The following is a 26,663-nucleotide window of genomic DNA, read 5'->3' on the forward strand; positions in this document are numbered from 1 at the left end:
TATCCGACGAATAAAACACAAAATTAAAATCATATTTTTATTATACCAAATTTGATAAATTTACAAAAATCATTTATTTCATTTTCAATACTGTTCAAGCTAAACTCTAAATACTGGCTATGTTATACAAAACTTAAAATATGGTAACTCTTTCCCTCACTGCGTGAGACTATGAAATAAATATTCTAAAGTTTATTTACAAAACCATCTTGACTGAAAAATGATCAATAAACATATCCGCCGTTGCTGTCGTAGTTCTGGCCACCTCCATTTCCTCCCGAGCTGTATCCACCCGACGAGGAACCTCCAAATCCGCCTGAGGACGAACCCCCAAATCCGCCTGAGGATGATCCTCCAAATCCACCGGAACTGTATCCTCCATTTCCTCCAAAGCTGCTGCCAGAAGATGGAGCGCCGTAGCTGGAGCTTGGAGCACCTCCTCCGAAACTGCCGGACGAGGGAGCTCCGTAACTAGATGAAGGAACTCGGGCAGGAGTGCCATAGCTGGATGAAGGGGCTTGCGGGGCTCCGTAGCTGCCTGATGGGGCACCCCCTCCAAAACCTCCTGAAGATCCGAAACCGTTACCAGATGTTGGGGCGCCGTAGGACGGGCTCGGCCTTGATGGAGCTCCGTAAGAGCTAGAAGGCCTTGAGGGGGCTCCGTAAGAACCGGACGGCTTAGAGGGGCCGGACGGTCTAAGAAAAAAGGTTCTAGTAGTCAAAGAATCTAAATGGGGTTGCTTACCTGGAGGGTCCCACAGGGGTGCCGTAGCTGGTGGAGGGTGGTAGGTACTGGCTCAGACCACTGCCGCTGCTGCCGTGTCCATTTCCATTACCGTGTCCATTTCCATTACCGTGTCCATTTCCATTACCGTGTCCGTTGCCGTTCGACCTTCCTCTGCCATTACCTCCGAATCCTGAAGAGGGAGCTCCATAGCTGGATGATGGGGCTCCACCGCCAAAACCTCCTGTTAAAGGAAATAAAGATATGTAACGTTTCATTCCAATTTAACTTTGAGGGAAAATATCGACCTCCAAAACCATTGCCTGAGGAAGGAGCGCCATAGCTTGAAGAGGGAGCTTGAGCTGGGGCTCCGTAGCTGGAGCTGGGAGATTGAGGGGCGCCGTAGCTTCCGGATGGTGCGCCACCTTGATTTGGTTTTAAACATCATTAGGGCTAGTAGCTTAAGGGACTGATAATTTTATCAGGAAGGTAATTTTTATGAAAACCAAAAAAAAATGCTAATGTTCACTGACGATTATTTCCATGAAGCAAACGAAGAATTAAATTTTTTGGAGTTTCGTAAATGAAGAAGTTCTTAGTTCTGATTGAATAAGTTCACTCGTAAGATTCGGCTTCTGCCTAAAGGTGCGAATCTACGCTACGCAATATGTTCAACAAGTTCATTACCAGAACACGTTTTTACCATCAATAAAGCACGATTGTAATAATTGGCTTAATTGATATTGGTAAAACATGTTGAACTTGCGTAATAAAAATACTGTTACAAAATAACTTGAATCCTAAAGGTTAGACATTGAGGTCAAACTTAAATTTACCTCCAAAACCGCCTCCGAAACCTCCGCCATTGCCTCCGGAAGAAGGAGCGCCGTAGCTTGAAGAGGGTGGTGCAGCTGGTGCTCCATATTGAGAAGCCGGAGCTGGCGGCGCTCCATAGCTCGAAGAGGGTGCTCCTCCTCCAAAGCCGCCTCCATTGGATGGAGGAAGGTAGCTGCCTCCAGGCCTGCCAGAGGGGTAGCCCCCGCCTAGCGGTGCTAGAAAAGTTGTGCTATCATAAATTACTCCTGTCATGCATAACAATAAAGAAGTCATTTAGTGTATTTTAATAGTACTAAAACCTGATGTTTTTCATTAAAAGATAAATAGAAACTGATTGCCCAAGGCTAATGAACCTATTAGCATTCCGACTGGCGCATGGCGTGTGAGGAAGATTCATCAGCGCCACTACCACTTTTCTTAAGTCTGGTTAAGGTGGTGTCAGGTTTTGATTTATTAGGAACTAACAGTGAAAAATGTCTAATTATTTATTTATATCTCTATTAGGAATGCCGCTGAATACGTAAATAGATACTGCTTCATTATCATACATCGGAAGTGGTTATGATTTGTGGGTTTCATGACGGTGACAAAGCGTTATAAAGGAATGGATTGTATCGTTGTTCTATCGCTTAAAGAAAAAATCCTGATTGTGCAATATTTACTCTAGGATTAGGTTTTGAAAGGCAAATCTCACCACCATTCTGGCGTAATCACATTTTCGCCAACAGTTGCCCTAAGAAAATTCCATTGAAAAGCTCTTAACTCCATTTTACGGATTACTAGACGTGTTGGAAAATCGCCGCTTCGCGCTGCACGAGAATCCACCTTCGGATTTAGAAAATTTTACGAAGGTTCGTGGAAAAATTTTGAAATGTGTCTAAGTCCGAGGAAAGTTTAAGTTTTCTCTCATGTCCGATCGCGCAAATCCTAAGGGGAGCAGTTGCAAGATATTCTTGGTCCGATTTAAGAACTCATAAACAACTACGTCTTCGAGAGAGCGATATTGAAAATCATCCTTTTCCTGATAATCAATAAATAAATAAAAACCAACAAGCGATTAAAAATGCTCAGAGAGCATCGACTCATTAATCGTATGAATGATGTTATGAGATTTTAGACCTGAAATCACATCGTGACTGTGCAAATTTAATATCCGAGTTATGAGATATGCATTGACACGTCCAAAATCGTACTTTCTCTCCTATTCAAGATTGCATTCCGGGAACAAAAGGTGCACATTATATACATCAAATTCTCTGGATTTAATTTGAAATTGTCAAGAAATGTATTGCCGGTTAATATCTACGGCATCTCCCCTTTACTAACGAAATTTATGACTAAGACGATGAAAGCAAAGACGTTCCACTAAAGCGAACGCCAAATATAGTCGAATCTCTCACATTGCATCACAGTTTTTCTTTTTGCGTTACGTAAAGTCTACAAAGCAATAATAACCATATTTGAAAATATATAGAGAAAATAATGGGTGTTTACCGACTTACCGTCACGCTTTTGCAGGCGAGCCGCATGGGATGAAGAGAGAAGAGTGCAAAGTGTGAGAGTTACCTAAAAGAGAAAAAAAGCCTTATTAAGAGAATTTATTTGATGCATGTCGCAATGAATGGCAATTCATCCAATGTAAGTCCCGGCATTGAAGATTGAAGATGAACTCTAATTAATACGTGGAGTACCTAAATAGCAATTTCCATATATTCAAACGTCCATCGAATCCTGTAATGGCAGGGTAGTGATGAAATATTACACGACCTTGTGTTTAATACCACTCTAAGTGAGTATCGTAAAAAAATCAACACCTACATCAAATCCACCATTTGCAACGATTAATTTCTTATCTTGGAGACCCACTTTCTTTGGAGGTCCAACTAATTAAAATATCGCCATTAGGAGTCCATGTGTCGTAACCGATTGCAGGTAAAAATCGTAAATAAATTTTTGCGATATCTATAAACATAAAACGACACAATTTTGCCACTAAGACAAACAACACTATATTAAATTTCATAAACGGTTAGAGTGCTTGCGTCCGACCTCTGTAGGTGCTAAGTAGGTTTTAATAAAGATGTAACAGAACAGGGTAAATATGGGGAGAGTACACTTGTGTAAAATACTAGTTTGTGTTACTATTACACAAATATTTGGATCGCAACTGTTGGTAAAGCTCTTGTTAATTTTGTAAATTGTTTGAATGTGGGAACTCAATTAATTATTATGTATTGCATTGCAGGAGTTGAGCAAATTGGGTCGGTTAATTAATGGGACTCCATTCGTTGCAATTATTAATTAATTGAACGCGTTCTGTGGAGAAAAGTGTTCCTGCACAGCTGGTCCGGAGCAACCGTCACAACCTGTGGGTTAATGACGAAATGAACAAAGTGAAGTCGTCAAAAAGTGATTCGACAATTTTTCTCATTGCTGCTTTGCGTGGCAAAAATCCCCTTGATTTTATCAGAGACAGTGGACCTGGCGAGGCCCGGACTCAAAGCGGCCACTGAAAACGAGAAATGATGACCGTTCCGTAGGGGGAAGTCTTGGACTTTTTTTTATTTCAGGGTAAAAATATTCTACACCTCTGTTGTAGTGAGTCTAGTGCTATTTCATGTTTATCTTTAAAAAATTGACATGGTTGACAAAAGACAGTGGCGTGCTGCAGCAGTACGTACGAAGCAACTGTACTGAGACCGTCTCAAAGCAGCTGTAACTCAAGAGAAAAATGCTCTGCGCCCCTGCCCAGTTTCAGCCCTATCCACTCTCAATTAGAGAAAAACCTCAAGGCGACTATTTGATGTGCGTTTAAAAATGAGCGATTTTGAAAGTCCACCGTGATTTTATTAAACATTAGCTCTATTTTAATATATTATTCTTCAGTTTGACTCCTCAAAGAATCAACGATTTTGAGCGTCAAAGCTGGCTCGAAATAGATTTTACCCCGACGTAGAGTGTCATTGACATTCTTCCCAAGATCGGAACATGAATTATTTGAATTTTAAAGTTGGTTCCCAGAACCGTAACGTTCTTTACCATTGAAAAGAAAGGTAATAATGGCATTTTAACTGTCTCCGCAATTAGTCCAACATCTAGATTATTTCATTATGTGTATTGTGTTATACGTGTTTAGTTTAAGTACTTTTACTTTTAGTCGTTGCCGAAGAGAAATACGAGACTGTATAGTAATTTCTGTGATGTTTGAATAAATTGAGGAAGTACGAGAGGAGACGACGTATAAGAAACCAGTGTTTAACGTGAATGCCTAACAATGGACAATTTTTCCACTTGACAAGGGAAAATTTGGGGGCGCTTTGGGGGCGCCATTTCAGAAAAATACCTTTTCCGTTCAAAATTTCAAGCCCGCAGCAGTTTCTTCAGAGAGTGATGTAAACGACACTTAGACATCGACATTAAAACGTCGTTTGGTAAATAAATTTACCCAATTAAACGACAATAAATTTAATTGCACTTTCTTCATTTGTCTTCACGAAATGATCCTCGTGAATGGTTCCCAAAGAGAAAGAGATTTATCTCTTTGGGAAATTATTTTGGCTAAAAATTATCGTAGAAATTTAATACCTCGCTAGAACATTAGACCCTATTTTCACCAATCTTTGCCCCCGACTTGGAGCGAAACAAAGTTAAGGAGGTTAGAGCAAAGATGACTCTAACAAGATTATATAGAGTGATAGGGAAGATCAAACTCGGTTTGATGAGGTTAACTGGGCTTGCGAAACGAGCAAAGAATATTAACAAGGGCATATGAATTTTGGTAGAAAGTTGACATCAAAATGATGTTCATCATACATCTGCTGATGAACATGTATTACTGATGCAGAAGCTACGTAAATCATACGAAATTGACGTAACTGGCATCTGCGGCTATTACAATATGTATTTCAAAATATTTACTACATACAAAAAAGTCATTAAGATGATGATACTTAGTTACATTGATTGAGGGAAAATGGCAACAGCATTCTTAGATTTTAATTTTAGACAAATCCGTCAAAGCTGCGTTGCCAAATGGGATGAAGGACCTTCGAAAACAAAGATTTTATAATCTAAATGAAAGGCAACGAGTGATTTTAAAGAGTGCGCTTGATTTTCGAGATAATTTTACACATTGATGTTAGTGTAGACCAAAGAAGTCTTGTTTTTTTAACGTAAATTGGATCTAAGGTCCGTAAGAGGCGTTGCCACATGACCCACAAAAATCCTCAGAAAAAAACAATAAGATATTTCTGATGAAATTTATCTACAAAAAAAGCTCTAGATTTTTAGAATTTTCGGGCACTTTAGACATAAGCAGGTCCTCCTGTTGAAGAATATTTGAGAGACATTGAGAAATTGTTTCTTGGTTCCTTATGATTTTTCAGGGATTGCACGTAATTTTATTTCGGTATTCCTGCCAGTTCCACGGAAACTTGTCACAATTACCTGACGAGGTACGTGTATGTGACATCTCAACTGATACGATTAGGCTGAAATTGGTAACAATGCGGTTAGTTTTTGTTTTTTAAAATTTCTGCGAAAGCAACGTTGCCGCATGTAACATAAAATCTTGAAAGCCGGATTTTTTCAGTTTAAATTAATTTGAGAAAATCGCAGTGTTTTAACTCAAAAGCAACGACAAACTAATTGCGAAAATTGTTGGAAGCGACAGACGTCAAATCTGATTTTTGCACATTCAAAAAAACGCCTACAAAGCTGCAATGGTCTCCTTGACACTCTTTCAGGCCCAAGAATAATTTCATATGGCAGGCAATTTTCAAACTTTCCAAAGCACTGAACATTTTTATGGGCTCACTTTAAAGTTCGTCAAATAGTTCGTAGAATATTCTATTTTTCCCACGAGGTACTGAGAGTTATTTAAGTAACGAGAGTAATGAAGCGAAGCGAGAAAAAGAATATCGATGAAACCTGGTTTTAGATATTCAAATAAACGAATAATAGAGCTCACCGATTGAGCTTTGTTGCTTTTAGCTTCGAGTTCGAGACTTCAAAGGAACTTTAAAGACCGCGCAAACGTTTTTCTGTTGAAAACAATTTGAAAGTTTAGCGGTTTGAAAATTTCTTACTTCAAAATTTGTGGAATAATTGTTGAAATTTCATATTGGAAAAGCCCATGGGACGGTCAAATTCGATTTACCCTATCGGGAAGAAAATTTACGTGAATGAAAAACGATTTTAATGGCTCCCGAAAGCCACAGGAGGATCGTTTCCGTGGAAACCGCGAAACTGGCCAATTCGCGTCTTTGTTTCGGCGCTTCCAGAGCTTATCCGGTTGGTAAAGCTGCCAGGACTTTGATATGTTGGCATTGAGTATCTGCTCGTCGCAGTTCTGGCAAGCTTACTCTGAGGGCAACGTTCATCGAAATTGCGAATCTAGCCAGGAACCAATTTAAACAAATGGGTTTGCGGAACATTTTTGAAATGTAAAAATTATCAATTTCTAAATATTTTAGTATAAAAGGTAAAAAAACCAACTAAACCAACTCACTGAAATAAAATGAAGATAAAAATTCTTGGTAGTATTAGAAAAATGTAACACGGAGGACCTCAATAACGCTGAAAATTGTCCTACAAGATTTTCACTATGGAATACCTGTGTGGTTTATTGATTTAAAATTGCCTGTTAAAGTAGAGCATAAATTTTAAAAATGACAGAGACATGAAAATTTATATTACCAAAATGTTTCAAAAAGAGCGAACCCGACAACACTACTCTTGAGCGCACTTAACTGGGGTATGATTGAGAAGCGATGCTGCTGCCGCTGAAATTGTTAAGGCCGTGTGATTTTCCGCTACTACTAAATTTTCTAAAAGGAAAAATTATTTTTCAAAATTCAAAAAAATATCAATAACCCGAACACGATTATCAAAACACTTGTGAAAATCCACAATCCTCCTTTTGGGGTCATCAGAGCTAAACACTAATCGGACATCACTTACCACGTAACAACGCATGACTGCGAATGCACACTCGTAAAAACTAGTAATTAGAAAAATTGCAGACTTATTGAAGATCCGCTGGTTTGTGTTGATGAGCAACTTCGGTGCTTCATTTATATATATTTTGGCGAAGCTCGGAAAGTGAAAGCAATGGAGACGAATCTTCATCAGTGATGATCAAGATGGGGCAATTTTGAAGGTCTCGGCTTGGTTGATTTGAGAATCACAAACAGCAAATTGTCTTCAAGTTCAAGAGTTGTTTTACGGGAAAAAGGTGCTTTTTTTTAAGTACTTCGATAAGGATGTATGAGATTCGCAAAAAGGAGTACGAAGATAATAGCAGGGAAAGTAATGAACAATCACTTTAATAATTTTTAACGGTTCTCTTCTTAATTGCTTATATCTCCAAAACAGTAAATTTTTCAGTTACCTGAAGCACCTTTTAGTTTTTTTTCTTCCTAATCCTCCTCAAATTCCCTGTTATTCTTCAATTAGATCATTTTTACATTGCGTTTCAAATCATTAATTTCGGATTGGCTTAAAAAGAGCTTACTGACTGGAAACTTCCCTGCTTTTCCCCATTCTCCTCATTGTGGCGAATTTCAATCGTCCGAATCCCTCTTTTCCGATTACTTGAAGGGTTTCTAGTTCGTGATCGTTACCGATATCAAACATTTTTTTTCCGGAAACTCGGAAATCTATCTGAGCAGGAAAGTCCTCAAACGTTGCAATTTTAGTTACATCCTTTATGCAAGTTAGAACTAAAAAATTTCATTCATTTGTTAAGTTTGATATATCGCGACAAAGCGGGTTTCTCATCGTTACGTTGACGCAATCACTGGCGAATTATCGTGGTAATTTACGCCAGTGCAATTATCGCTATAATTTCCCTAGTTGTCTGAGCAATGAATGTGATTCATGAAATTCTCTTTTTAAATACAATAAAAAGAAACACACGGAGCAACTTTGAAGGGATATTCCTAGGATCAAGTTCAGGAAAATGTTTTGCGAAAACACATTTTCACAAAATGGCGAGCTAGGACGTATGAATCTGGCACTTTGTCTTAAACCGATCAATTGTCCAATTTCTTAGACTTTTGATTTTCCATCGAACTAGCGTAAACTAGTAACTTCAGATATCCCTTCAGAAAAAAAATCCAGTGGTTGCAAATCCGGCTGTCCGGCCGGCCATAAGTAAGAACAGTTTCCGCCAATTTGTGATCTTGATAAGTTATCCAACATTGACGCGAGACTAAGTTCAAATGTGCTGGTGCTCGGTTGTGTGTAAACCCCATATCATCCTGTGTCATTTATGATCCATTAAAACCGCACATTTAGGGTTTGTTTCAGAAAGACATCCCGTCTATGTAGGGCAGGTACATAGCAGACTTCTCGGCGTTCATGTGCTAATTCACGGATCTAGACTTGTAAGTAGTTCTTTTATATGTTTGAAGAGCGGAGCTGCCGAACCATTAGATGTATCTAACAAGTGAAAAAATACCTGTCGTTAGTAATCGTAATGCTAAAAGGAAAAAGTATGTTTTTATGAAATTTGAAGCTTCGGTCTTTTATCCCGACAGGTTCAAGGAGTAAGCGAGTGACGAAAAAAATTTGAAGAGACGGAAAATTTAATTTTTAGCCTTTCTATTCGAAATTATTATGAAAGTTGCCACCTTTCACAATAATTTCCATTTCACCTTCGAATTTCCAACGGACATTTTACGTAAGGTTCGGCCAGATCGGCTTCGCGAGCACGTCCTAAAGCGACCACATATCTCCTAAACTGAAAGAGGCAGCACAACTAAAAACCAGTTTCTATTTAAGTCCAATACTGGATGTGAAAAATACTCTCAATTTAGGCTAGTTAGATATGTGATGTAGATGCTCATAGAAAATTCCTATTATGAAGTATTTTATTGCAGATGACAATCTCGCTCTTATCTCGTCATTTCGAATATGAATGTTTCCCCTCATCTTTCGTTGAATTTATTTCGCATCATTCGACAAACAAAACGCCCACAATTTATATCTTAATTAAGGTTTCAATTTATTTAAGTGTTTCAAAAATCCACTCAAACGCTTCTTGACACCTGCAAATACCTTGGCTTATTATTAATGGTCCACCCAACGAAATATAAACAAATATTTATTTATTAAGGTTGTTAAAATATTTAGGAAGATTAAAAACAAACACCTTATGCTGCTATTTTTCGATTGTGAAGAGCACTTTATTCATGGGGTCTTGCACAGTTTAGATTTCTATAGATTAAGATATTGGCACTTCTGCTAATGCAATTAGTAAGTGGGCAAGTTGATGCTTATAGTGATGATTTGGTGCTCAATTCTGCATTCCGACGGTCAAATTCTCTATTTAATTTTTGTGGCATCTTCACCATTTTGCTCATCAATAATATTAGCAAGAATAACGTCAGCTTCGTATTAAAATAGTCATAAAACATAATAGTTGCCAATAATGGTGTGTTTGCTCGTCGGGAAGTTTTTACATAATAATATAGCGCTAACAAAAAAAATGTCTTACGTTAAGTCATTTTTGTGAAAGAACTCGATGATTGTTTAAGGTGTCGACGATAGCGGCAATTAAGCCTAATAAATATCGCTTCAATTAGGCTAATAATGGGCAATTTTTGTTCATTTTCATTCTCCTTCAAGGATATTGTCCTGGAACTATAATGGTAGTAATAGTGATGCATCATAAAGTAATTTTTTAATAAAATATTTAGCAGGAAAAGGTTTTTATTAATAACTCCTTAAGGTGACTAAAAGCTATTGGTTCCTATTGCAGCGAAGCGGCTCCTCGAGGTCATTCATGCAGCGAATTTATTATCTTTGTCTAGGGTATACAGGGTGAATTTTTTTAAGTGTTACAAGGCGACTATTCAAAAAAAGTTCACAGAAAAATTAAAGGCTAATACGGTACCTTGTAACACTTTTTGGAATTTATACAGGTTGGGCAAAAATAGGTTTGGCCATGAGGCCAATTTTTTCGCGGGAAAATCCCTTTTTATCGTATTATTTCTCAGTCCTCCTTAGTGTTTACGCCATTTTTTAATTGTCATGCGCTACGCACAACCTGAACTGCCTTCGAGAAAATTACTTTTATGCTTTTATATTAATTATGTTTTAATTTTTTTTTCTAAAAGGTTGAAGCTAAAATCGAACGGCGAAACGGTGAAAATTGAATGAAAAGCGAATATTCAAATTTTCATAAATTTTAATTAAAAAAAAAAAAACAAAAAATCAATTACCTGGTCCCTTTGTATCGTACCATTTCCATTTATTTTAGCATCCTCGATATACTAAATCATTCTCGCACTTAAAACTGGACTTGCGTCGGACCACACTCGTATTGTGCCTGATAATTTTCAAATAATTTCATTATTTTCATACCCCTTCTTTCGTTATCTATCACACACGCAAATGCGTTTTCCTCTAGCCCCTGGAGAAGCAGCTTAACGTCTCAAATACAAATGTTATAAGCTACAAACGAAGTGTAAAATCATCTTTTTCTTATCGCAAAGCGGTCGGCAGTAACACCCTTAAAATGTCCAATATTTGAAGATTTCAGCGAAGATTCACCCTATCAAAAGATCACTACTTTTATACAGCAAGTGTGATAAATCTACTTAGAGCGCACCTGAAGTGCTTAATAAAGCTGACGCTTCTCAAGTATCATGTAAAGGCATCGAACTTAGAACTAGAATTCAAGTACCGATCGATATTTATTAATGATAAGTGACCTGACGAATTAATTAGTTTCGCAAAAGTTTAATATATGCTGCGATATCTTAGATCTTAATGGATATTTGAGTACCGCACATACAGTGTGCTCGGAAAAAGGGAGCCAGCACGTTAACCGCAGGATGTGATAGTGCTGCATGCAAATCCCCGACTTAGGCATTGTTGAGATATAGTAATAGTAAAGCTGTGAAAAGTTTAGAAAAGCCAAACAAAGACTTTGGGATGGCAAAGGTATCCATGAGTCTAGAAAACGTAAGAGCACGTAGATTTCCCATCCATCTATCTATCTATTGAGTCTTCTCCAGTTGATCTTCGGACATAGGCCTCCCCCATTCTCTTCCACTCTTCTATGTTTGCCGTCATGTTCTTCCATTTCATTCCAATGTGTCTCTTCAAATCATTTTATTTGAAGTTCTTTCTCTACCTGTTTTATTCCCCCGAGATCTCCAGTTTATAATACCTACACGAGTTAGATCTGCGTGGGGTCTGCCACGGCGCCTTCTCAGGCGCCACTGTACTGTCTACGTCAGAATGAGCGGCTGCAAGCGGCGTCGGTCTCAGAATGGGCGGCTGAACCGAAACTCACAACTCGCCTGGTCAATGTGAAGTTTTCCTGGTTGTTGCCCTCCAGTACATATGTCGAAGTTTAAAACAAAAGAAAATGGTCCACAGGCGGATGGGAAACTTCCCGACTCTCACACGTCTATGGTATGCCTCACGGGATCTGCTGGAGGTAGTAATTCACTTTGGATACCAAGAAGAACACAACAAAAATTGCAAAGATTGATCAACCTGACAATAGATTTTCTTCATGATTTTTAATTTCTGACCGTGCAGAACCTGAGGACGACTGTACGTTCAAATTTCGAAGTCATTATCTCATAAACTGCGGCAATTTTATGAACTGTACAGATCACGAAGACCACAGATTTATACAGGGCGTAAGTAGATGCATTTCTCTTTTTGACGCTCTTTGAAGTATGAACAGCATATTTTTATAGCACTTTTAGATTTCTCTCAATTCTTCGACTGGTCTCAGATAACTCTCTATGCAATATCCTTAATTGCGTTTCAGTCCCTATGTCCTTCACAGCGCAGAGTAAATAATTTCAACTAATTCTAAACCGTTATTAACATACAAGGGAGTATATGTGCAACGTTTCCAAGCAAAATCTAATAAAACATCACTGGCATTGACCAAGAGCTCTTATTGGCAAATTAACATGGGTCTCCTTTATTCTCCGGTGGCAATATAACACTTTAATTTCTCACGCGTTTTGTTATGCTTAACACACACGAAATGTACGTGTGCATGAGAAAAGGATTTGCTTTGCATGCATATATCACTATACTTACTACTTATACAGGGGGTCCGAAATGCCACTAGACACCATTGTTATCTTCTAAACGGTGAGAGCTACGAGGTCGGCCAAATTAAGGAAAATGTGTCAAACCTGGGACTTAGTTAATACTCGAACGCAGTATTGCCAACTTTTTCTTATTTTCCGCGATGTTGGGGATAATTGGGAGACGCCCATGTTGAATTTTCGTGATAAATCGAAAACTAAAGATTTTACAATGAACTGTTTCCGACGAGAGTTTTGCGCTTTTTTGGGCTCTCGACACGTGCGATTTTCTAAATTTTATAGTTGTCTTAGTTTTCGAGATAGTGACCCCAATTTTTTTTCTTTCGTTTAATACGGCCCTAGATAAATATTGGCATATTTTGAAAGTACTCGCTAAGGGCCTTTCGATGATGAGAACATTTTCCAGCGTTTCGGCCTAAAAGAGGCTGTCATCACAATTCACGGACCTCGTGGCTCTCACCGTTTAGGAGACGCCAGTGGCGCATTTGGGACACCCTGTATAGTATTGAACGCGGATTTTGAAAAGTCTTTGTTTTGGAGGAAACTGCTTCAAATCGAGCGCATAACACACGTTTGAACTGCGTTAGCGGCATTAAAAATAATTTCATGGACTGGTCTTTAGCAACCATTGAAAATGAAAAACGTTTGAAATCAGGCCAACGGATATAAAGTTCGAGACCGTTAATTTAGTTTCTTGAAAATTCCAATTGCCATATCGTGATCTTAGCCAACACAGAATCGTAATTATACGCTATTCATGTCTCTAGGTTTCTGTCTGAGGGAAGTTATTTAGAAAATTAAACCACAATATTGGCAAGAAAAATGCCTAAATCAGAACCATATGAGTACCACACCGTATCGCTATAGAGAAACCAGCACTTGAAAACCACTCAGGTTGATAAAATAATAAGAACGTTCTCGACGATAAACAGCAAAAAACAACTCCATATAAGTATTTATGAGAAATATCTCATTTAATCAATCTAATTGTTTTAAAATAGAGCAACATGAAGGTGGTGTTTGTCTTAGTTTTGTGTGCCAGTGCGGCTCTGGCCCAGCACGAACCCCATTTTCTCGAAGGAAAGAATACCATAGTGCACTTGTTTGAATGGAAATGGTCCGATATTGCCGCTGAATGCGAGAATTGGTTGAGCAAGAAAGGATTCGCAGGTGTTCAGGTACTTATTCTTGCAAACTGCATGGGTATTAAAATACAATTAGCTGGCGAATGAGCGAGCTTGGGATTTTTAATACTGAGCTTCAACAGCTCATAAGTTTCTAATTGATGCTTTGAAAAAAGATATATGAGTGTGATGTAAATTTTCTGCATTCCCAAGACCTCGTCAATACCAAATGCGCGTATGGAAAAAATATCAAATATATTATATTTAAGATTAGTCAAGATAACTATTCAAATTCGTCTGAGAAAACTTTTATCCCATCCATGGATTAACTGCGTGCCCTTAGCCGCGAAATCTCCATTTCCTTCTATCCACCCCTTTTAGCACTTTTTGCACATCAGAGTTACGCTAAAATGATCCCTTCTTTCTCATATTGAGAAAATTTAGCAGGAGGAGAACCATCTGAAGGGCGGAGGGCTATTGCTAACTGTACGACTCAAAGAGTCCTGTGAGTTACCAACGAATTTTTTAGATGTGAAAAATTCCTTTTTGCAACGCAAAAAATTTCGCAAAAAGGGTGATACGCCTCTGTTTGTCAAAATATTTAATTTGCCATATTTGATATGGAAAAAATCGAAAAGTGAGTTACTGAAAAAATCCTGAAATGGAACGTTTTCCCAGCGAGGAAAAAGTTCCCGCAAACTTCGGTCGCAACAAATATCGAAATATCCCTTATGCATCATCAAAAAAGTTCCCGATAAGTACGTAACGACTTTAACGCAAATTTTTTTGGGTGCATAAATTTTTTTTATATTTCAATACTGAAGCAGCTTTTTCCAAGAAGGAACAAATAATTTTGTATACATCTCTGGGCAGCTAACAACCACCTTTGGTACATATGAAGGTCCGGAAGACACTCGGCTTCAAGGTCTGTAAGCCGGGTGGTACTGTAAAAGGTACGAATTGATCTCCTGTCGGCAAGGTAGTGTGGAGCCCGGCCTGACGTTCTGTAGTTCAGGTAGTGCCAGATTCGGCGAGGCGCCTACCCACGATAAACCCCAAAAATGGAAGAGAACCCTTCTTCTCCGGACCCGGAACTGTCTCCGAGGGATGATTATCGATCAGCTTCAAATACGATTCTTTTCTCTAATTCGCTTCTGACGTTTCCCCCTCAACTCTTCCTCTTTTATATGACCTGAAATGTACATTTTTTCCCGAAAGGCGCGAGTGCAGATTTCCTTTTCGCGTTGACCGGTCCCTTTTATCTGCGGTCGTCCATCCATCTGCTAACCAGGTCTGACGTCGCTGTACTTCGGTAACCGCACGGTAACGGTAGACTAACCGACCCGAACCGGACTTTAACCTCGTCACTCGAGCCGAGCTTCCACATCGGATACCGAAGTTGGCACCCGAACTAGCTATCCGAACTCCGAATCGGAGTCCCGATTGTGGACCCGATGACGATACACGAACACGGAACCCGAATTGCAAACTCGAACAAGGCTCCGAAGTTGGAACCCGCACGGGACCTCGGTTTCAGGACGAAATACGCACTTGGAGCACGAAGGCGGAACATGACATCGTAACCTGAACTCGAAACCATAACGGAAGCGGTGCTCGGAACCTTTCCGGGACCTTGAACTTGAAACCCGAAATCCATCACGAAGCCGGAGTCCGAATGGGTTTCCGATATCGGAATTCGAACTAGTAACCCGAATACGAAACCGGAATCTGGAAGACGATATCGGAATCTGGGCCAGATCCTAAATGGTACACATCCAGTTTTTGTAGATATCAAGACCTAGTATTCAAATGAAAAAGAAATCCAGAGGCGGACCACTTTGCCATGAGAGAAAATAATTTCAGATTTTTTTGTCCTCAATAACTCAATAATCCTTTGTGTTTTCTAAATTACCTGATATGCCTTCTTTTCCAAACATTAGCTTTTTTGTGAATATGATCTATAATTTCATTTTTTAAAGTTTCCAAATTTCGAGCACTTTCTCCCATGGGAGTAAATAAATGGATAAAAATTTCTTCTCAGGAACTTTAAAATCCACTAGATAGATTCATGACTGGCTGATACGCTCCTGTGATCAAACATTCTAATGGTCGCTTCTATGCATATAACAAAAGTTTGAAAAAACCAGAGGCGGAACATTTTATCGCAAGTTATTGCTTTGTCTCCATCTGCTAGGAACAAAAATCCTCCTTCAGAGGGATGTTTTTATATGTACTTAGATTAGCTTGATTTCTCTTAGCAGGGGACAAAAACTTATCTCCCACTGCACTAACGGATACTCAAATTCTCGTAAGTTCTCAAATTCTCACGAGGCAACTTGTAAATTTCAGGTGACTTGAGGACTTTCAATTTGAACAGAATTTGAGTGATTTTGAATCCTTCCTCACACAAGGCTGACATGTATCGTACTTTGAAATCTTAAAGGAAACAACATCGTCTCAAGATGAATTTAGTCGCAATAATGACGTGTCTCAATTTTTGCCCTTTTGCACGATTTAAAAATAATTATCTTTAAAAGTCCCATAAGCGCTTCTTAACATTCTCCTCTTTGGACGTGTAGATTTCCCCTCCCAGCGAGAATGTAATGGTTGAAGGCAGACCGTGGTGGGAGAAATACCAACCAGTAAGTTATATATTGGAAAATAGATCTGGAAATGAGACAGAATTGGCTGACATGATTAAACGTTGCAACAACGTCGGAATTAGGTAATAATTACTAAAACGAAATTTGATTTTGGTTCAATTCAAAATTCGCAGAATTTACGCTGACCTTGTGGTGAATCACATGGCCACGTCAACGGGCGAAGGTACTGCTGGAGATACCTGTGATCCATCATCCAAAAACTATCCAGCAGTTCCTTATACCAACGACAACTTCCACACCTCCTGTGAAATCGATTATGAAGACCCAGCTTCTATTAGAAATTGCGAACTCTCAGGTAAACCTGTTCCATTTTCACCAATAATAGTTTTTAGGTTGTTTTCATTAGGCCTAAAAGATCTTGACCAAAGTCAGTCCTTCGTAAGAGAGAAGATTGTTAAATATATGAACCACCTTATCAGCCTTGGAGTGGCCGGATTTCGAGTCGATGCAGCCAAGCATATGTGGCCAGAAGATCTATCAGCCATGTTTTCAAGCATTAATGAGCTGAATACTGATTTCTTCCCTAAAGGGTCTAAAGCCCTCTTCTACCAGGAGGTTATTGATACTGGAGTTGATCCTATCGACAACACTGATTATACCAGCTTCGGAAGGGTGTGCGAGTTTAAATATGGAGCTGAACTTGCTCCCTGCTTCAGAGGAACCAATCCTCTGAAGTACCTGAATAATTGGGGCACGCAGTGGGGGCTCTTGGATGGTTCTGACACCTTAGTATTCGTAGACAACCACGATACTGAAAGAACCAATCAAGGCTACTTGAACTACAAGGAATACAAGCTCTACAAAGCTGCCATTGCTTTCATGCTAGCCCACTCGTACGGTGGTCTTACCAAAATCATGTCTTCATACGATTTTAATGATAGTGACCAAGGCAAGTTTCAAAACAATGTCAAATAACAATTCTTACAATTAGTTAAATCGTTCAGCTCCCCCTGCAAATGGAGACGACATCCTCAGCCCAGACTTTGCTGAAGATGGTACCTGCACCAATGGCTGGATCTGTCAACATCGTTGGTCACCAATCTTTAACATGGTCGAGTTTAAAAATGTGGTATCCGGGACTGAACTGACCAACTGGTGGGTTGGAGGAGACAATCAAATTGCTTTCAGTAGAGGTAACAAAGGGTTCATCGCCATTACCATACAAGGGGATATTGACACGAGCATTCCAACTGACCTGCCTGATGGTACCTATTGCGATGTCGTTTCTGGTAGCTTTGTCGATGGTAAATGCACTGGTAAAAGTGTCACTGTGAGCGGAGGTCAAGCTCAAGTACAGATCTTTAGTGGAGATTTTGAAGCTGCAGTTGCTATACATATTAATTCTAAGTTATAAATGTTGGAACAACAAATATAATGTTGTTGTGATATACAAGCGTGTTCCTTTTCGTCTTTATTCATATTTATTTAACGTTGATGATGTTTGAAGAGAGAACGAACGTGTTTGATGATGTAGATCAATATCTGAAGAGAAATAAAACTTACCATTTCTATGATGTTTTATATTACTACAAAGGTGGAATCCTTCCACATCATCACAAACATTCAATGAAAATGGTAAAAAAAGAAAATCCTTTTCAGAGCATGAGGCCAACGTGAATGATTCGCGTCATCCAACAATTGCTTGCCTAGCAACTGCCCTTGGAAACGTTCCACGCCACTGATGTTTGCTCAATGATAATCCTCAAAACTTCTATTAATAGAATTTTTAATTTATCTTAAACATCAGGGGCGTGTTGGGCCTGATAGGCTTGAATAGGCACACGGAAATTGAATAGGGGTATAAGCAAAATGCCACGCCTAAAATCATCTAAAAATATCGAATGTTTCGTCTTTAATGGGGTCATTACATGAATCACTGTGTATATTTGTTACCAGACCTGATGACTTAGACTCAAAAATGCTCTTTTTGCCGATTATGCCAATCCATCAAATCTTGACCACAAAGCAGATTTTTCTTCGGTCAGCGGAGTAAACTTTTATTTATCTGCTAAACCCTGTAATTGCTTTTTGTCATATGCAACTTTGGGTTGACCTTTAATTTTTTCTGTAATTTGCTCGATCGAAGACAACCTGGGGGCGGCAACTCTCCCTCGAACCAGCACCGCCCCCGTAGGTGGGGGCGGCGGATGTTCGTTCATGCGCCAAAATCAATATTTCTCCTATGTTTACCTATATATGAAATTGCACTTATCGGGATAAAGTAATCCTTTTATGGATTAAATAAGAGGGTATTGGAAGGAAATTGGAAATCCTGGATGTTGCAGGTTGTTTGATTTTGATGATGGATTAGGGGAAAGCTTAGTTGTTTCCCTGGAAAATTTAGTTCCCTGCAAAAAATACGTTAGCATGGCGTTGTACTCAATACCATAGAAAAAAATTTTTAATTTGGATTTTTTAGCGGTGAAGAAGTTAGAGTTAATATGAAGTAAGAAAGAGATTGCTGGGTGGAAATTTGCGAGCGATCTGCTTCGCGGCCATTCTATCAGTTACGATTGATCGTTTTAGCTAGATTTGACGGGATCGGGCAAAACTGGGCATAAGTAGCTACAAAATGAGCCAGATAATTAGACAAGAAATGAAATTTTGATATTTCATATGTTTAATTGACTAGACATAATTTCCTGCTTAATTTCTTCAATTACCTGCTCTATTTTATGAACATTTATGCTCAATTTACTTCTCCCTCTATCTGTTAAACTCCATTGCGACCAATGGATTGGATGCAAAGCAGATTCCCAGCCCGTACATTATACCTACTTCTGCGTAAACGTTAGAAATTTCCAACTGAAACTGTCTCTCGCGGAAAATAAATTTTCTTTTCAAATGGACAAATATACTGTAAACGAAAAGTCCGGCAACCCGGAAATATCTCGAAAAATATATAATTTATTAAAAAAATGTATTAGATAACAACTCAAGGAGTTTAAAAATTCTATCATTCTGCTGTGTTCAGAAATCTGCAAGGTGGGACAGAATAGCGGTGAATTGGAATTGTGTTTTTTCCAATGGAATGTCAAGCTTTTTATGACATTTTCGGATTCACCCTTGCATTGTGGACACACTTCATGGAACATGCCCCGTGGCAAACCCTACTGATTCAGCAGCTATTGTAGACTGAAAGAAAAAAAATTGTTCTTATGTAAAATAATTTGTTTTTATTAGAGGAACTGCCCAAAGTGCGCTCCCTGAATTGCTTGCCAATGAGCCAAATTGTAATAAAATTTCTCAATAACATCTTCCAGTATTTCAACAGCTTCACGGCGTACACCATAGAAAACAGTCAAGGGACGTCAAGTCTGGAGGTCTAGGGGGCCATTCTGTTTGTTCTTCACGTCCTACCCCAGGTGCGCAGTAAGCAAGCTGATTAATCGATAGATTACATTAAAAAAAAGCCATTATTACCCTTATTAGTGACACTTTGAATGATCTTCTAGATCATCCGATTTGACGCATATGCACATTGTGAGCACTTAATCCAAAAAACAAAGTTCGTTTGGTTTTCTTCATACTTGCAATCGCTGATGAACCGCTAGAGTTAGCCATAGGTCATTTTACATCAAATGCGTTGAGAAGGCGAGGGAGAATCAGAAAATGTCGTAGAAAGCTCGCCGTTACATAAAAAAAAAACGTAATTTTTATTAACTGCTACTTTGTGACGCACCTCGTATATTTCTGAATACCGCAAAATTGTAGAATTTTCAAACTCCTTCAACTTTTTTTTTCAATAAACTGTATATTTTTCGAGATGTATCACAGTTGCCGGACTTTTCGTGCACAGTGTATAGAAGCAACAACTGGGTTGTGACAACATCACAGAGGTATTCACCTTTAAGGTCATAAATTGGAAACCCAATGTAATACATAAATATTTGCTCTGTTGAACTATCAACACCATTAGTGCAATCCAGATTCATCTGCAAGCACCAGTGGTTATACCGTAAATAGAGTAAGTACACCTATTTCTTAAGTCACGATTGAGATGTTAAATTTAATTCAGGAACGTAAATCAGTCGGTCGACTGTAAAAGAGAAAATTGCCCGGCAAAATTGTCGCTTTGTGCTGTTCATTGCCATCGAAACTCGAATCCATTGTATGATAAACACTCTCTATAAATATATCGTTCGACGATAATGACACCTCAAGATTGCAAAAATGCAGTAATGCAGATACAAGCCAAGGAAAATCTGTTCGACACTAGCAATAAATAGATAAATTATTATTTATTACCGTCAAATATTCAAATCTATCCTCAATTGAACGACACACACACACACAGACCGAGACAAATAACTTCCGCCCTCGAGGGAAACTGTCAAAGGGACACAATTTCACCCTCGCGTCTGAACAAGGGGTAGGTCAAGTGCCATTCAGCCCTGGAACAATTCAAGTTGTCCCGAAACCAAAAGATGAGTGGATTTGCATAAATTTCATAAGGCCCTTTAAGTTTAATTCGAAAAGGATTTGAATTTCATTTTGACGGGATTAAAAGTTTGGTTTCATAGGGAATTGGTTTCATAGGAACACTGGGAAGGATGTCGTTTGATGGCTCAAATTCCAATTACCATAATGTGTTTAGGAGAACTTTAAAAAAACATCGATCATTTTCATGGTAAGAAAATCAGCAGGTAATTTATGAGATTTACGAAAAAAATCCCTTGAAGGAGTGCAGGTGCTTTCAAGCTATGATAATGTGCATAATGGCATGATGGCTGATTTGGCTTTACAAGAGAGGTAGTAGATTAAAATATGGGTATAATCGAGATTGGAAGCAGAGGTGTTAGAAAGAATCCGGGTTAAACCTATAACCGCGTTGGAACTTTCCAAGTCGCCAGAATGGCCATATCTGGGCTGAGAATAATTCCAGTGCTGTCATAGAAACTCACTCTCAAGTGCAATTTTTTCGAAATATTGGGGTTGGAATTATCGGCGACCACCTTACTGGACCGTGCATTCTCCCACAAAGACTTACTGGCGAAGAGATCCGAAGGTTTTCGACCATCCTGAACATTTAGCAGAAGTAGACTTGGAAACCAGAAACCGGATGTAGTTGATGTAGGATGGAGCACCGCCGCACTTGACCTTGGTTGCGTGCCAATTTCTGGACGAAAATTACTTATAGGGAGAGCGGGACCCCAAGCCTGGCCTCCGAGATCGCCAGATTTGAATCGTTTGGATTATTTCCTGTGGGATCACTTGAAGTGGCTAGTTTATAAAACTTTAGTAGAAAATGAACAAGATCTAAGGAAAAGGATATTTGAATCGTGTGCCATTGCTAATCGGACACAAGATATATTTGAAAGAGTTCGTCAATCAACGTTAACGCGAATTGATGCATGCGTCAGTTTCGGCAATTATTGTAAATGTTGGTAACTCATTTATGAACGTAGTTTAGTTTTAGTCTTGCAAGCGATCTGAGTTTCTCACATCATGATGCAATCGACAAAAGACCCATTTTTCCGCTTTTTGTTTCAAAAACTCTTAGCGATTCAACTTGCAAACTTCCAACTTAAGTTTCAACTCGTTTTTTTTTCAAAACAGCTCCTTTTAGCGATAAATAATAAAGGTGATGGTTACTTAAATCCGGGTGCAATACTGTATGTGGCGCCCTCTAACATTAAACAAACGCGAAAATATAAAATCAAAATACCAAATTTTTTTTTTCTTTGAAGACCTGTTTCTCAAGAACCAAGTCGATACAAATCAATATTCATGTGAACTTTTTACCTTCAAATTAGTCAAAAATTCACTTTTTAAATTTTGAACAAGTACTTACTAAACATCTTGTATTGGGGGCGCAATTCGATGACGCAAGTATGATGAATGCACCCAGATTGATGAGCGTAAGGAATAGCGAAGTGTCTGCCATCAGCCAGAAATTTTCCAGTAGTGATAATGTGAACAATGAAGGAAATCGGGATATTCTCATTCAGGATGGTCGCAGCGATGATGGTGATGTCGATGGAAGTCATCATATGGTGGGCGCGGCGATCCAGGGCATCTGATGCCCATAATTCCGAGAGAGTCGTGCTAAAAACGGTCCACGAGGACTCAATAACATATTGGGTAGGTGCAGGCAGTGGCGACAAGAATCAGATTTCTGTCTGTCTGAAGCGATAGTTCGCTGAGTATTCCATCTTAAGGCCTAGAAAAGACATTTCCTCTTCCAGCTTCCGAGATATTTAATCCCAAAGGGCAAATATTTTCATCAAGTAACTAGTAATACTCCAAACTGCCATTGACTCAGTAACTCTCGGTACGTTTCACCGTCACATTCTAAGAGTTCTAATGTTACTGACACTCAATTTCATAAAATAGATCTGCTATTGCACATGTCTCTCTTAATAATATAATTTCCTCCTACGAAACTCGTTCATTCAATAAATCTCGTTTACAAACGACGGGTAAGTGAGCATCGATAACCATCAAGAGATAATTTTGCAAAATATGGGTTGCTCAAGGTATAATAATTCGTGCGAGCTGAAGTTATTACAAAATTTGACCTTAGCTGGAGTGACGGTTAAAGATGACTTCAGTACCGGCAAACGCAGTCTTATTATTAGTAATAAGTCATTGATTGGTCTCTTAAAAATTATTTTTTGCCCTTATCGTCCTTATTTGCGTTCTTGGAAATGTTCATCAATTAGTCAATCAAGGTACTCAGAATAAGAAGGGACAAGTCATTTCAACTGAACAAATCAATTCGGAAAGCTGAGATTGCTACACATCAAATTTCACATCGCATTAGCTACTAGGCAGTTATGAATTCAATAGGAGATTACGCATCAGCATCCCTATTTGCCCATCTCCTAATTTACTCTCTTTAAGAAACAATGGATTTTTCTATGGGAACAATATGTAATCGTCCCTATTAACGTAACATGGGATTACATCTTCAATATTCAATGCAGTTCAGGCGTTCTTTCAAAGTTTCTTCAAGCTATAAACCATCAATCCCAATCAAGTTCATAGTTCGTCATGGTTGACTAACAGAATTCGATTCAAACGTGCATTAACTGTAATAAGCTGTAATAAACATAGAGATTTCATGAAGACGAAGAAGCAGCAGAAGAAGATTGCAGCAGTAGAATGGATGGGCAAATAGTAATTTCGACACAAATATCTTTTTTCTCGTACCAACTGTGATGCCATGCATGGGTTTCATGGTTCTCTGCCTTTTCTGTCTCAGGATCCTGATTAATACTGAAAGATAAGAGCAGTGTGTATATAAATTGTGTAATTTGGGAGAAATATTTATTATAAGAGGATTATTACGAGTTTGTTCACTGATGGATGTGTCGCAAATACTCGGACAGACAGGGCTTGGTCACGTGTTGGTCTCGAGCCTAAAGTCTTGAATATTATATTATTCTGCGAAGGCTTCGCCGATGATTATTACCTGATTTTTCATCATGAACGAGTCCTAAAAAGAACTGATTTCTGGATTTATTTGAGTACACAGAGTAATCGCTATTGTGCATTCCAAGTTCGACCCTCACCATCGAGATCTCGGAAATTAGAGAAGGTACGAAATAGTTTAAACGGGGACAAAATTGCGTAATTTAGCGCTTGTCCAAGTGCCGTTTTGAAAATTTACATATCTCGACTACTTCCGAAGATATCCCAAAAAAAAACTAAAAATTGTAAATTTTGTTTAAATTTTCTTAAGTGTTATTTTCCTTAAGTCCAAAACGACAAGATCATCTTCATTGCCACTTTTTTTCGGCTACACGATGACGCTTTCAGATGTGCCATCCGACGTTTCGTTTTTCAGCCGCCATCATCAAATTTATTTTTTCTAATGGGCGGCGCGACGTTGGAATTTTCGACGGAAAAATAGTCAGATCTGAGGACACCATCGTGAAACTGAGAATAGGCTGCAATGAAAATGTGCTTGTGGTTTTAGGCCTTTTTGTGAAATGACGCTTAAAAAAATTGAAACAAAATTATCAATTTTCAGTTTTTTTCGAATATCTGCGGGAGTACCTGAGAAATTCAAATTTTTGAAAACGGCATTTAGACAAGCGCTAAACTACGAAATTTTGCCCCTATTTAAACTTTTTCATATCTCGTCTAGTTTTCGAGATCCCATGGCGAGACTCGAATTTGAAATGCCCTTTATAAGAGTTTTTTTTTTAATAAGAGTGAACTATTGCTGGGGCTGAAGCATGATCTGTAGCCCTTATCCGTAGAATATTTTGGAAAAAGGGATTTGGACCAGAATCTGTAGTCTATTTTCAAAATGACTAATGACAGTGATTCCGATAATTTCTCTCCAAAACACTGTGATTTCCAGATGCATGGTGATCGCCGTAACGTCCCGCCATTCAGAGTTTAGTTATGATATTATTCATTAATTCATTAAAATCACCATTGAACGCAGCAGTGTCGCCTGTGCACCAAAATAATATCTTCATTGAAAAAACCCAATTCTGATGGATAATTGTACTTGAATGGATGCCTTAGGCTGAAAAATTCGCTTAACATCTACGAACAACCAGGATTCTCTAGATTTGTGCATGCAGATCATCACAAAAAAAAATTAGAATGGGGATGGACCCTTCGTGCCTCAGGGATAACAGATCATGTAACCTCTTTCAGTGCTGTTTAAAAGTTATAGCGGGCGATATTAACTTTTCTTATGGTTAGAGATCAACAGTAAATACAGTTTTTTCGAATAAATTCAGCAATATTAAAGCAAAAAATGTTTTGGGAGAAATTCTCCGACACCTCGATTTACTTTTCAGAAAACAATTTTTTTAAATATTAGTTCTACCGGTGACGTCATGGCTCTCGGAGATATGACGTCATTAACCATTTTTTTAACGATAACCCCCATTTTTTAGCCACAATACTGAAAAACATATTGTTTTAAGTATTAACCGTGAAAAAATGAGAGGATTATGTAAGATATTTATTGAGACAAACAGCAATGAATTGCGGAAATCAATCTTTGCTATTATTAATATCTGCAGCAAAAAATAGCAGAAAAATCTGATAGATAGATGATAATGTGATATGATAGATGACAATGTTTGATAAAGTTTTTCACCTTCATGAAGTTTGGTCTAAATCTCTTTGAGCATGCTTCCTTGGTTGCCCGGTTAATTGTACCAAACTAGTGATTCCATGCCAACTTTATGCACCGAAGACGTTGCTTGATAATGCCAATAAACTTATCTGCAAATTGACAGGCAGTTAAGAGGATTTAACAACTTGTGAAGACATTACTGAAGAAATGAATGTTCAGGATGAATGCCAATTAGCAGATTATAAGGTGTTAAGGTTCATAGAAGAAAGTAGGAAATTATAAGTATTTTCAATAATAACTCACGACATTATTCTGGCTTTTAACTCTGTGATTATGCAACATCCTGGGTGGGAAATTTCTTTTGAAATTTTCGTTTTTTTTTTATATTTTAATATGTCGCTCGTCATGGGCGTTTGAGCATTTCGGTTGAGACGTTCAGAGGCCGTTATAGGCGCATCGGCCATCGTCACAACATTATCATGGATTATTCATAATAGATTCAGCCGTGTTTAGCGGAAATCGTAAGTGTTTTAAGCCTTTGAAAATAAAAGGAAATTAATCGCTTTTGCAAATACTTACTTCGCCTTGCTCAATAAACTTCTGTTTAAGCTTCCGTTCAACTAATGACATCTAAAAGCCTCGTTGCATAATTCATATTACTGAATGCTGCATGTAGAATACATACATAATTTAATTAAATCTAATTATATTTTAGATATCGCAATTTGTTATTAATTTTAAGAAACTGATGGGAATATGGTATTTGTGTTGAGCAAGTGCTTGTTGCATAGAAATCGGAAACTCATTGGGTCCTCGGGTAAGAAGATTACTTTTATCGCTACTTGAGGCGAATCTGAATGAATAGAGTAGTCAAAATGAATTAACGACCGCTTCTTATTAAACCTGCAACTCAGCACCTTTTCAGACATAGGCCAATGAGGACAGGTTCTCATTACAGATGAGTCGAGATATCGACTTATCTACAACGATGCACGTATTCGAATATGGGACGTAGAGGTCAGCGATAGTTATCGTCAAATGTGAGAGAAACTGTCCATTTCGAAAGGAGATCCGTTACGATCTGGGGGGGAATTTCGTTCGCAAGGTGCAATACTTTGCACATCCTTCCAGATGGAGTTGTGGACGGTCGTCAGTACTTGGGAGCATGGTGGAACCTTA

At 38.5% G+C, this 26,663-nt stretch overlaps 2 protein-coding genes across 2 annotated transcripts; one reads left to right on the forward strand and one right to left on the reverse strand.

Moving 5' to 3' along the window:
* Positions 1-23: 23 nt before the first annotated feature.
* LOC136341332 (pro-resilin-like) lies at positions 24-7,642 on the reverse strand. The gene is made up of 6 exons (XM_066286210.1): positions 7,523-7,642; positions 3,064-3,127; positions 1,561-1,776; positions 1,033-1,149; positions 746-968; positions 24-696 (listed from the first exon to the last, which is right to left on the reverse strand). Exons 1-6 carry the CDS (start codon positions 7,535-7,537, stop codon positions 225-227), a joined length of 1,107 nt encoding a protein of 368 aa, XP_066142307.1. The 5' UTR covers positions 7,538-7,642; the 3' UTR covers positions 24-224.
* A 5,973-nt stretch (positions 7,643-13,615) lies between these two features.
* LOC136341331 (alpha-amylase-like) lies at positions 13,616-17,944 on the forward strand. The gene is made up of 5 exons (XM_066286208.1): positions 13,616-13,826; positions 16,352-16,497; positions 16,549-16,730; positions 16,782-17,324; positions 17,380-17,944. The coding sequence occupies exons 1-5, from the start codon at positions 13,656-13,658 to the stop codon at positions 17,787-17,789; spliced, it is 1,452 nt and encodes a 483-aa protein (XP_066142305.1). The 5' UTR covers positions 13,616-13,655; the 3' UTR covers positions 17,790-17,944.
* Positions 17,945-26,663: the final 8,719 nt, after the last annotated feature.

The sequence above is a fragment of the Euwallacea fornicatus genome, chromosome 9 (assembly GCF_040115645.1).
Source record: "Euwallacea fornicatus isolate EFF26 chromosome 9, ASM4011564v1, whole genome shotgun sequence".
In the NCBI taxonomy this organism is placed as follows: Eukaryota; Metazoa; Arthropoda; class Insecta; order Coleoptera; family Curculionidae; genus Euwallacea; species Euwallacea fornicatus.

Excerpts from the sequence above, each read along its gene's own strand:
- LOC136341332 (XM_066286210.1), bottom strand. Across the intron at positions 969-1,032 it reads CTCAGGCAATGGTTTTGGAG|GAGGTTTTGGCGGTGGAGCC; the intron begins GTCGATATTTTC and ends TTCCTTTAACAG. Across the intron at positions 697-745 it reads ACCCCTGTGGGACCCTCCAG|ACCGTCCGGCCCCTCTAAGC; the intron begins GTAAGCAACCCC and ends CTTTTTTCTTAG.
- LOC136341331 (XM_066286208.1), top strand. The coding sequence starts at position 13,656 with ATGAAGGTGGTGTTTGTCTTAGTTTTGTGTGCCAGTGCGGCTCTGGCC. Across the intron at positions 13,827-16,351 it reads AAGGATTCGCAGGTGTTCAG|ATTTCCCCTCCCAGCGAGAA; the intron begins GTACTTATTCTT and ends TTGGACGTGTAG. Across the intron at positions 17,325-17,379 it reads TTTTAATGATAGTGACCAAG|CTCCCCCTGCAAATGGAGAC; the intron begins GCAAGTTTCAAA and ends TAAATCGTTCAG.